The 12,788-nt window shown below is 41.9% G+C and overlaps 1 protein-coding gene across 4 annotated transcripts in view; it reads right to left on the reverse strand.

Moving 5' to 3' along the window:
- Window positions 1-12,788, reverse strand: part of DAZAP1 (DAZ associated protein 1) — a 72,123-nt gene that overhangs the window by 26,610 nt on the left and 32,725 nt on the right. For 3 of the 4 annotated variants that reach the window (XM_083364191.1, XM_083364190.1, XM_083364192.1), the window contains exons 3-6: window positions 9,037-9,203; window positions 8,036-8,101; window positions 6,661-6,765; window positions 874-922 (exon numbers count right to left, since the gene is read on the reverse strand). In XM_083364191.1, coding sequence (XP_083220317.1) covers window positions 874-922; window positions 6,661-6,765; window positions 8,036-8,101; window positions 9,037-9,203 — 387 coding nt within the window. Of the gene's footprint in view, window positions 1-873; window positions 923-6,660; window positions 6,766-8,035; window positions 8,102-9,036; window positions 9,204-12,788 lie in introns of those variants that run through there. The other variant, XM_083364193.1, reaches the window with a different exon arrangement.

Consider the following 12,788-nt stretch of genomic DNA (forward strand, 5'->3'; position numbering starts at 1 on the left):
ATATATATATTTCTTTAAATAACAGAAACAAGAAGGAGAAGTGGAAAGTCCAGATGGCAAACTATTTTCCAGCACGTTTCACATGCTATTGTGTGGTTGAAATGCAACTCACACTGATGATGTTTTAAAAGCATTGCTTCTAAAAAAAAATAATAATACTGAAAGGTGACTGGTGCGATGAACAGCTGGGGAACACAATGGCCACTTTCTGCTGGGACCAAAAACGAATTAGGTTAAGTGGCTCAGGTCTGCCGAACTAAGGGAGTTGCTTTTTCCAACATACAAGCGGCATCGTAAAATTAAAAGTGCCACATTTATTCCCATCCACAGAGTCTTTCAAGCAACAAATGGCTTTTGTCTCCAAATTTCAGCTGTAGCCACTTAAAGAAAGAAAATGTGAGAAATGTAGCAAGCATGATATCTGTTCCAGTCTGGCACCTCACAACAATTCCTGTCCTAAAACCAACAATAGGCCCTTGGTTCTAATGGTGCCTACCTACTTTTAAAGGTGGAAAAATCAAAGGTATATCCAGTTGCTCCATCTCACGGCTTTGCACTCAGTTATTTGAAAGGAGCAGATCAGTACAGGTGCCAGGCCTTTGTTAAGGAAAACACCTTTTCAGAGTGGTATAAGTGAACAACATGGCAATGTAGTATCTGACTTCTAAAACATAATACAAGATGAAATAGCATGAAAAGCCTCTGTGAAAGTCTGCTCAGTGAAATAAATTCCTGAGGCAGCTTACAAAAAGACATATATACATATATGAGCACGCATGTCCATACATATATATGTGGATGTTGTGTAAGTTTGCCATCTGACATAGGAAAGAGGATAAAGAAATTTCAAAGGTTAACTAGATTCTTCTTTACCTCGGGGTCGCTGTTTCTCGGCGTCATAGATCATTACCACTTCGGTAACCTGAAAAAGATCAAAAGGAAATTCTACTAATGGTTTTATTAGACGAATCTAATCTTATCGGATGAACCTTCATCAGCAGGATGAAGTGAAATAAAATATATATATAATTGAACCTTTGCTGTGGGATCCTTGGTGCTCTCCGGGTTTGTTTCCTTGCAGACGATTCATGACCAAACTAGGTGACATTATCAGTGCTGATGCAGGGCAGTGCAGCACTGATGTCACCTAGTTTGGTCATGAAATGTCTGCAGGAAAATAACCAAGCTCCATGCTAAGTGGCTAACTGCATAAACCTCCAACAAATCAGGCTCCCTTCTTCAAATGGGGCTTTGATATGGAGGAACTTTTCATGACTTGCCTCCTTATGTATTAACAAAATACAATACAGATTGCCCAGCCTGGCTACTTTGGTTGTCCTTTTATCAAGTGAGGGAAAAGTACCTTGGCTTCAGAGGAACTCCTGCCAATATAGGTTCAAAGCCACAAATAAGTAGCAGTATTGTGGGTATATTAAGATGACTAAGATTGGCGAAACCCACAATCTTCCCATTGCTGCCTCCAAACATAGGATACTAGCACTGGAGCTGCCATTATAATTTCTTCCCAACAGGAAGGAAATCGAAAGGAAACGAAACTTCTTTCTTTCTCCTCCAGCATATGTCTTACAGACCGAGGCCAGTCCCCCTGCATTTGAATCTTCTCACTTTTAACAGCAGGAGTATGCAGCCATTACTATTATTACTGGTACTGAATAATTATGAATAATCAGTAATTTAAATGCCAACGGGACAAGGCAAGGCCCCTCTTGAGAATCTGCGATACATAATCTACTACTCTGAGCCCTTTGAAAGCATTCAACAGATGTGGCCATGGTTAATTGTGCTGAAGCAGCAGAAAAACATCTTATTAAAAAAAGGAAGAAAAGCAGGTAGCTCTGGGGAATGAGGACTGATGCCTTAATCAGACGAACAAAACAAGGAGCACTGGGTACAGTACACTTTACAATATGCCTTTGTAATTATTTTAAACAGGTAATTCAACTCCCTAAGGTGACAGAGCCTGTTAGCCTAAGTAGCTGTCACGCAATAACTATCTTTACTCACCTTTGATTTGCATATGTATTCAAGAGGCAATTTTGAGACTGCTACAGTGTGATGGAGGGCAGGGAAAAAAAAATACAGAGCTCCTGATCAGACTTTCTTTTACCTCGAAACAGTGTGCTTCCCTCAACTTTCAACCCCATTTCCCAAGCAGCCCTCTTTCTTTCACCCCCTATAAAAGATGCTGAACAGTGTGTGGAAGAGCCATCACTGTGTCCCAACTTTATACTTGAGTTTATCTGTGATTCTTTAAATCAGAAAAAAAGAATTAGGGTTAATCTGTAAACACTAGAGGGATATTTTCCCCCCCGTAATTAGAAAAAGAAAACAAAGAGCTTCAGTAAAAAAAAATGAACACACCAATCTCAGATAAAAGAAGTCAGTCAAGTCTCTGCATTTCAACCAGTATCTGCTACAGCAAAAGGACTTTTCTCATATATAGAGGCTCTTTTGTTGAGCACCAAGAAGCTACTTTTACACCAGGGGAGGCTGAGGCTATGCTGCTGGAAGAACAGCAGAGCAAAAGGATAATTGGAAAGAAGGGAACATATTGATCATTCAAAGGCTTTTAAGGAACATTTGTCCTAAAAGCTGCCAATTTCTCCCTAGGGAGGCCTTTTCAACCCAGAGGACAACTACATAATGAAAAGGAATATGCGCGGTGAGGTTTTAGGGTTAATCTGAAGACTGTTTAGTTGCCTAGGTTCAAATTACCAAATGGAAATCCTATTGTGAATTAATTCCCTTTGGGGGCCTACCCAATTATGCCTTGACAACTGTCCTCTCCCAAAAGGAATGTCAAGTTTCTGATTCAGCTGGTCAAAATAGTCAAGTTAAAAACACCTCTTGATTCCCTTGTATTTGTATTTTGCCTTTTCTGTGAGTCCCAAGACAATTTACCTAAGGTCTACCCTAATTTTACATCTACCGTGTTTCCCTGAAAATAACACCGGGGCTTATTGTAATTTTTGCTCCAAAAGACGCATTAGGGCTTATTTTAGGGGAAATACAGTACTAAATGCATCTGTCTGGCTGACAATCTTAACTGGGGCTTCTTTTTGAGGTGGTGTTTATATGAGGAGCATCCTGAAAAATCATAGGTAAAGGTAAAGGTTCCCCCGCACATGCGTGCTAGTCGTTTCCGACTCTAGGGGCCGGTGCTCATCTCTGTTTCAAAGCCGAAGAGCCAGCGCTTGTCCGAGGACGTCTCCGTGGTCATGTGGCCGGCATGACTAGACACCAAAGGCGCACGGAACGCTGTTACCTTCCCACCGTAGCGGTCCCTATTTTTCTACTTGCATTTTTTACGTGCTTTAGAACTGCTAGGTTGGCAGAAGCTGGGACGAGTAACAGGCGCTCACTGTGTTACGCGGCACTCGGGATTCGACCCGCCAAACTGCCGACCTTCTGATCGACAAGCTCTGCGTCCTAACCCACTTATTTTCTGGTTGGGTCTTCTTTTCGGGAAAACATGGTAGTACCAATTACTGTACTTTGTGTGAAGCCGGTTAGGCAGAGAAAGAAAATCAATGGATTGAAGTTATTCAAGAAGTTCCACAATCAAGTGCATATTTGAATCCAGGTCCCTTCAAGCTCAGCACCCTAACCACTATAGTACACTGGCTGTTTGTCTGTGGAGACTGTCAGTCGTTCAGGTCATGGTTGTCCCAAAGGTGCTTTTTCAAAAGGCAACTGGACTCTCTTTTGTTTTCCTTGAAGGCGTTTCGCTTCTCATCCAAGAAGCTTCTCCAATTCTGACAGTTCTGACTTCTTCAGTCAGAACTGAAGAAGCTTCTTGGATGAGAAGTGAAATGTCTTCAAAGAAAACAAAGAAAGTCCGGTTGCCTTTTTAAAAAGCACTTTTGGTACATGGGCCGCTTTATTTTGCAAACTGCTGAAAGCTCTTACGACGTATCACATAAAGCTTAGTGAAATAACTCGATCCACATCTGCCAGGATTCTCTAGAACAGAGGTCCCCAACCTTTTGGGCACCAGGGACCAGTTCCGTGGAGAGAGGTTTTTCCATGGACTGGAGAGTGCGTGGTTTTGTGCGCTGCCTGCATCCCACGGATGGGGCTTTGCTTGTTCGTGCGGCCCAGTTGCTGGCATGCCGTGGCCCGGTACCGGTCCACGGACCAGGGGTTGTGGACCCTTGCTCTAGAAAGCGTTCATAAGCTTAACCCCTCTTAAAAATAGTTAAGCTTACTACAAACAAAAATAAGTATAGTTCCAGGCTGGCAAGATGTAAATGGTCTTTTTGCCATATACGCTATTTTAAAATACAGCTACATGAGGCAGCTGTATTTACCCACTATATTACATTAGTCTTCTTCCACATGCACTGGCTTCCTAGTTATTTTCAAGAAAGTTTTCCAATAAACCTACACTGCTAATTTCTCCCACATTACCTTTTTAAAAATGTACCAGTAATACTGTATAGCAAGAGGTTAGGAACAGTTCTACATTTTAGGCTGCAAATGTAATTCCAAAGAGGGGAAATTTTAGCGCTTCTCTAAAGTATCACTATTCACCTTCCATCCCTTATGCTGAAGCTGTGTGTGTGCTACGCATGCTTTTTGGGAGAGTTACCGTATTTTCTGGCGTATAAGACGACTTTTTAACCCATGAAAATCATCTCAAACGTTGGGGGGTCGTCTTATACGCCCAGTCGTCTTATACGCCGGAAAATAGTACATAAATCAATCGAGCGCCCCCCGTTCTTGCAAAGCAACTTCAAGCCTCCTTAGTCCAGTCCCCCCTCCAACGTTACTCTCCCTTCCCACCCCCAAGAGCCTCTCAGCCCCTTCCCCTCCCCCTTGCAAACGCCAGACCCCGGGAGCTCTTGCGTCTATTCCAAAGCGTGGGTGGAAGGTAAAGCCCCTTTCAGCTCCGGCTTGGCTGCAAGTCAGCGAGCCTGGGAAGGCACGCCCTCCCCTCTCATTGTGGAGGAAGCAGGGCAGGCTGGCGTCTGGCAGGAGCCGGCAGGGCAGTCCTGCACATGCGCGCGTTCCCCGGCTCCTAAGGAGTCCTCGGGGAGCCATGGCAGGCGCCTCACACTCTTCCCTCTTGAGGCAGCATCGGTGGAGCCGTCCGGTGTCGGGCGGGAGCCGGCAGGGCAGTCCTGCACACGCGCGCACTCCCTGGCTGCTAAGGAGCGCTCCTTAGCAGCCGGGGAGTGCGCGTGTGTGCAGGACTGCCCTGCCGGCTCCCGCCCGACGCTCTTCCCTCTTGAGGCAGCATCCCCGAGGAGATTTGATCACCTCAAATTATGAAAATAAAAGTATTTCTTAAAGAGGAAACAAAAAACATAGTGATAGCCCTAGTTTCATCAAGCATTTTTCTGTCAGTCACATAAAAATTTAGTTTTCTAAAATGCTGGAGTACTTGCTATTCTGGACTCATTGCTGACATGCTCTAACAGTAGCCCATATTGTGGAATAAGCCATGTTTGAACTACAGCTATGATGTCATGAATAGGATGGGATTACCATGGTTGACATGTTAAGCAAAATATAATAAACCACCAGATGGCTGACAATGGAGTAGGGCAGGGCTTTTCAACCAGTGGTATGGGCACCACCTGTGGTACATTGGCACCTGGCAGGTGGTACGCGACCATCCTAGAAAAGTGGTAGCGGGGGAGGGGAATGAGCTGAACCGGTGGCAGCACCGCACAAGCCTGAGCGAGAGATGGCTGGAGCTGCAGGGCTGTCAGGGCTCAGAGGAAGCGCCAGGATCAACGCTTCTTCGGGGCTGTCAGGGCTCAGCGGAAGCGCCAGGATCAGTGCCAGGCTCCAGCTGGAGCTTGGTACTGATCCTGGTGCTTCTGCTGAGCACAGAAGCACCGATCAGCTGGAATGTTGCAGCATCTCCAACCACCCAGCAGATGGGGGGAATAAAAACCAAATACCTCCCCCCACCCCCGCTGCCAATCCTCAGCAGAAATGCTCACAAGAATGAAAACCTCGGACAGGAAGAAGAGCGCCGCCGGGCGGGGAGGCAGGTGTCTTGCTCAGGGGGGGGCACTTTTTTCAGTGCCATTGTAACTTCAAACAGTCACTAAGCAAACTGTTGTAAGTCGAGGACTACCTGTACTTTATCGCTTTTTTCCTCTCTTTTTTTGGTCATCAAGTTTTTGACACCTTGCTAGGCGACTGGTGGTACTTGGATGTTGCCATATCCTAAAAGCGGTACAATGGGTGAAAAGGTTGAAAAGCCCTGGTGTAGTGTACAAACCATGCCTCTCATTAAGTGAAGCTTTTTGATAAGAAGTCAAGCTACAGAAAATTTTACAGAGTACATACTGTTAATCTTTTTATCATTACTTGCCATAATGGTTTTGATAGGCTTTGTTGATTTAATAGAATCCTATAATGAAAGCTGATAGGTATAATTCAGCAGAAATAGTAGATTAGCACTGTGGGACTGGAGTGGAGAAGCAAGACAGTATTTTAGAGATTGTGACTCCTCCCATACTATTTTATATTGACATATAAAACCTGGTTTCCTTCAGAGTTTTGGACTGTATCCCATACTTATTTATCCCACCAAATGAAAAAAGTAATATTTTAAAGAATTAGAAGGTGAAGGAAAAAACACCCCTTCATGAAACAATGTATTCCATCACAATAACTCACCACTCCAAACTTCTTGAAGTATTCCCTGAGCTCCGTTTCGCCACAGTTGTGAGGGATCCCACCAACAAAAATTTTATGAGACTTGCTATCACTCCTGGATCCTTTCTACCAACAGAAAAGGGAGGGTTGTATTGAAACAAGGGTTTCCTCTATCAAACAAAAAAAAAGTAAAATTATTTATTTCCTGACATATGGAAGTCGGCAAGAATATTTCATCTCACGCTAGTGGAGCTGACGGCTCTGAAAAATGTAAAGCCAACCAATTGATCGACTGATTGCATAAACAAATAAATTGAAGTGTCAAAGCGTTAAGTGTTTACTTGCTTACTTACCCCCTCGAGGTTTCTGAACTGAAAATAACCACATGTAATACATACAAAGAACAAAGACAAGAGAAGGAAAGAACTCCGCTATAATCGCTTATGCACAGGAAAGCAGGGATTCATAGGGCAAGAGGACCACATGTTGTAAAAATAACGGCAGCACAATTGGGAGAAGAAAAGAAGATTAAAACCAATGGGCTGAAGGAGAACAAAGGAGAATTAAGGGAGGCAAGAAGTACAGTTCAGAATGGCTTTGAACTTTTGAGATGGGCGGCAAATAAATAAAATAAATAAATAAAAATGATTTGAAGTGAGAACACTTGGATAAAACGCCTGCAGTTGACTTACCCTGCCTGACTTAACGAAAGTTACACACCTCTTCATGACATGGACGTGAAGCCTAACATAAACGTGAATTCTCCTATAGTACAGCTCTTGCTCTTCGGAGGATATCATCTGCTTTACCAAACAATTTTTTTTTTTGCAAACTAGTTATTAGTGGCAACTTCTATTATGGTTTGGTAGATCAAAGGGAAGCCCAACAGGTTATATAACCTAAAAGCAGTCAGCAGGAAGTTTAGAAATTTTTATTCAAGAATTTATTTATTATTTTGGTCAATGCCTTGCCTGGTCTGTGAATATTCATTCATTTTTGCTGGAATCCACTACTGTAACAGGTGTAAAAAAAAAACAACAGTAACTGCTGATCCAACTGTAGTTTCCTGTGCGTTTTCTACTTTTGTTTTGAGCAAGTTTAAGAGTAATTTCTAAATGGGAGATTTCACGCCCACCTGACATTAAATGTCTCACACAGCAGAAGGACAGCATGTATCCACAAAATGCAGCTGAAATTCCAGGTGTCATTTTTTAGAATCTGCTGGAAGCACTAGGCTTACTCCTGAAAACTCTTGTTTATTTTTGGTTGGCACCTCTGCATCTGATACGCCTGCTTACAACAAAGCTTCTTGGTCTTGGAGACAAAAAAACACCACATTTCAACGAAGACCCCAAGAAGAGGAATAATATGGAGCAACATGAAGACACCTCCTTACCCATCCTTCCTTTGGTCGTGTTCTCTCAGGCTGCATTCCCCGAGGTGTACAGGGTTTAGGATCAATCTGTCAAATGAGAGCAAAAGTGAAGAGGGCTGACTGGTACCAGCATTTGAGAAATAAGCTAGCACATGATAATAATTCCTGCCACCTCATTTGCAAGATGGTGGAATAAAATTGCATATTAAGACGTTCATATGATGAATTCATGGAAAGAACATGGATCAACAGAGGTAGAGGCGTGTGCAACCCAGCAAAGTTATATTCTCCTAGAGAAAACTAGAGAACTGTGACAGAAAAAAAAGAACCCTGAATTAAAGGAAGGCTTTATTAAAAAAAAAATAATTTGTTAAAATGTCACCTCGGAAAGGTCACATGCCAGAGAAAATTAGGAAAAACTGGAGGTGACCAAGTAGAGATGAAATTATAAACCAAAAGAAAAACTCTCTCTTTTTGTAAGTTATTGGGCCTTAAATGGTATATGACAATGCAGTACACAATCACTGTTAAAGTTTAGTAACATTGGTGGATCCAAACTCTACAATCATATTTACTTTGATGATGGCTAACTCGGGAATTTAGAATGTTGCAGTAACTCCCAAAATAAGGGGGGGAAAGGACAATAATTGTGGTAATAAAGAAGTGACTTCTTATATACACTTATTAATTCAATTTATATGAACACCCAATTGGTGAAAGAAACTCTGGACACCAATAGCACATTAAGACGATAAAAATGTTAGCAAAGAATAAAAACCTACAGTGGTCACTAAGGATAAGCTCAAATAAAATTATCAACAAAAAGCTCTCCATCTAATGTCCAGGACCTGGGAGCAGATTATATTCAAATAATAGGGGCACCATGTAAAATAAAGCTGAGTCTCCAGTACAGTCAGGATTCAGCAAAGAGATTATCACTTAAAAGGCATTATTTAATCATATTCATTTTAAGAGTCAATTTACACTCAGTTGTATTGCTCCACCCAAGTGGAATAACTTACATTTCGGCCATCTAACGTATGGGGTCTGCTGGCCAGGACAGTTCCCACACAGTTGGGATCTTTGAACTTGACAAATCCAAATCCTCGTGACTGATTTGTGGTCTTATCTTTCATTATTACACAGTCGACAACTTCCCCATACTGGGAAAAATAGCTACGAAGAGTTTCTGTTAAAGGAAAACATACTTTGTTGAGATCAGTTTGTCAAAAATAGAAGAGGGGCCAATAGGGAAAGAAATGCACTCCAGGAATAAAGATAGTTTGCAATTTTATAGGAGGGTATTCTCAGGTGTAAGTGAAGACATACTTCTGGAGATGCAAAAATACAGTATTGTGACCCTCCAGTACTTCTTTTGTAGTTCCGGAGCCCTCCAAGGTTTGGAACAAATATTCGGCTCTTTCTTCTCCCACTCCCCATCTTGTAAGCTAAAAACGCTTTGGCAAATTTCAACCTTCCTGTCATGCATCATTCACGAGTATGGTGTTCGACACACGGCAATAAGCCCAGAACGACTTGAGTCAACCAGAGTTATAAGCCCTTTCTTTAGGACAAGGAGAGCAATGTATAAAATACTATTACCTTGAAATGGGTTTCCAACCATTCGGGGCTGAGAGGTAGCGGAGCTCTGTTCAGAACAAACTAACAAGGTCAACTGAAGGGGGTGTTTGATGGTGGTGTTGGTGGTCAAGGGGCCAATATACCCAAGCACGACTTAAATTATTTAAAAGAAACAGACTAAACAAAAGAGGAGGTGCAGTTGCTCTATATATAAGAAATAACTTTATCTCTACAGAAATAGAGCACAACAATGATGAAAACTGTAAACTTGAATGCATTTGGGTCAATATAAAAGGTGAAAAAAATGACATTGCCATAGGTGTATACTACAGGCCACCCAACCAAGCAGAGAAAATAGATGAACTTTTTGCTAGTCAGCTAACTAAGGTATTTAGGAAGCACATCGCAATAGTAATGGGGGACTTTAATTACCCTGATATCAACTGGGAGACAAACTCTGCACCAAGTGGAAGATCAGATTCCTGACAAACCTAGCAGACAGCTTTCTCTCCCAAAAAGTAGAGAAGGGAACTAGGGGATTAGCCATATTGGATTTAATTCTCACTAACAGATGAAATGATAGAAAGTGTCGAAGCCACAGGAACCTTGGGGGGAAGTGAACATGCAATATTGGAATTCAACATTCTGGAAGCACAAGCAATAGAACACAGCCAAACTAGATTCTTGGACTTTAAAAGAGCTAATTTCAATAAACTTAGAGAGACCTTGGGAAGAATTCCATGGATGAGAATCCTAAAGGGGAAAACAACTCAAGAAGCTTGGGAAATTTTGAAAAGTGAGATAATAAAGGCCCAGTCTAGTACAATACCAACAAAGAAGAAAAATAACAGCTCTCAAAAGAAACCAGCATGGCTGCATAAAGAACTCTCTGATAAATTGAAAGATAAAAAGGACAAGTATAAGAATTGGAAAGAGGGGCACATAACTAAGTCAGAGTATCAGCAAATAGCCCATGCCTGCAAAGATGAAGTGAGGAAAGCTAAGGCTCAAAATGAACTAAGGCTTGCGACCAAAGTCAAAAATAACAAAAAAAGCTTCTTTCAACATATAAAAAACAAGAAAAAAGTTAAGGAAATGATTGGTCCATTAGTGGGGGAAAGTGGCAAGAAGGTGACAAGCAATAGGGAGAAAGCAGAACTATTTAATTCGTTTTTTGCATCTGTCTTTACACAAAGGGAAAAAACAGTCCAACCTACCCAAACCAGTGCCATAAAAAACAGAATAGAAACCCAAGTTAAGATAGGCAAGAAAATGGTAAGTGAGCACCTGTCCAGCCTAGATGAGTTCAAATCACCAGGACCAGATGGATTACACCCCAAAGTTCTCAAGGAACTGGCAGACGTGATCTCAGAACCACCGAACTATATTTTTCAAAGATCCTGGAGCACTGGGGAACTACCAGAGGACTGGAAGAGAGCTGATGTAGTTCCCATCTTCAAAAAAGGAAAAAAAATGGATCCAGGAAATTACAGACCTATCAGCCTAACCTCAATACCTGGGAAGATTCTGGAAAAGATAATCAAACAACAAATCAGCAAACACCTAGAGGCAAACAAAGTCATCACTAAAAGTCAACATGGGTTTGTCAAAAACAGATCATGCCAGACAAATCTTATTGCATTCTTTGACCAAGTGACAAAATTAGTGGACCAGAGGAATGATGTAGATAATTTACTTGGATTTCAGTAAGGCATTTGATAAAGTAGATCACAACCTACTACTTGATAAGATAGAAAAATGTGGGTTAGAGAGCATTACCACCAGATGGATTCGTAGCTGGCTGACAGGCTGTACTCAGCGTGTGGTCCTCAATGGAACTGCATCTACATGGAAGGAAGTGTGTAGTGGGGTGCCCCAGGGCTCTGTTCTGGGCCCAGTGCTCTTCAACATCTTCATCAATGATTTGGACAAAGGGATAAATAGGGAACTCATCAAATTTGCAGACGACACCAAGCTGGCAGGAATAGCCAATACTCCAGAAGATAGGCTTAAGATACAGGAGGATCTGGACAGACTCGAACACTGGGCGCTATCTAACAAAATGAAATTCAATGGTGAAAAAAGTAAGGTTCTACATTTAGGCAGGAAAAATCAAATGCACAGGTATAGTATAGGGGGTACCTTGCTCAATAGTAGTAACTGTGAGAGGGATCTCGGAGTCTTAGTAGACAATCACTTAAATATGAGCCAGCAGTGTGCTGCAGCTGTCAAAAAAGCCAACACAGTGCTAGCCTGCATTAACAGAGGGATAGAATCAAGATCACGTGAGGTAGTAATACCACTGTACGGTGCCTTGGTAAGGCCACACCTGGAATACTGCATCCAGTTTTGGTCACCACAATGTAAAAAAGATGTCGAGACTCTAGAAAGGGTACAGAGAAGAGCAACAAAGATGATTGGGGGACTGGAGGCTAAAACATATAGGGAACGGTTGCTGGAATTGGGTATGTGCAGTTTAACGAAGAGAAGGGCGAGGGGAGACATGATAGCAGTGTTCCAATATCTCAGGGGCTGCCACAAAGAAGAGGGAGTCAAGCTATTCTCCAAAGTACCTGAAAGCAGGACAAGAAGCAATGGATGGAAATTAGTCAAGGAGAGAAGCAACCTAGAACTAAGGAGAAACTTCCTGACAGTTAGAACAATCAACCAGTGGAACAACCTGCCTCCAGAAGTGGTGAATGCTGCAACACTGGAAGTTTTTAAGAGAAGACTGGACAGTCATTTGCCTGAAATAGTATAGGGTTTCCTGCCTGAGCAGGGGGTTGGATTAGATGACCTCCAAGGTCCCTTCCAACTTTTCTTCTTCTTTTCGTTCTTTTTCTTCTTTTCGTTCTTCTTCTTCTTCTTCTTCTTCTTCTTCTTCTTCTTCTTCTTCTTCTTCTTCTTCTTTTTCTTCTTCTTCTATTATTATTATTATTATTATTATTATTATTATTATTATTATTATTATTATTATTATTATTATTATTGATCTAGGCCAGGGAGAGAATTCTGAAGATTCCTATTTGAGCCCTAGGAAGACCAGCCTACCTATCGCTTCTTTCTGTACTTTACGGAATGGATTTTTGGGGTTGTGCCATTCAGAAAGAAAACCCCCCCCCCACCAAAAATGTTTTAAAACAAGTCCTTCTTGGGATTATGTAAGTTGCAGTCCTGCCTTCAAAAGGGAGAA

Source organism: Vipera ursinii, assembly GCF_947247035.1.
Source record: "Vipera ursinii genome assembly, chromosome: 1".
Lineage (NCBI taxonomy): Eukaryota > Metazoa > Chordata > Lepidosauria > Squamata > Viperidae > Vipera > Vipera ursinii.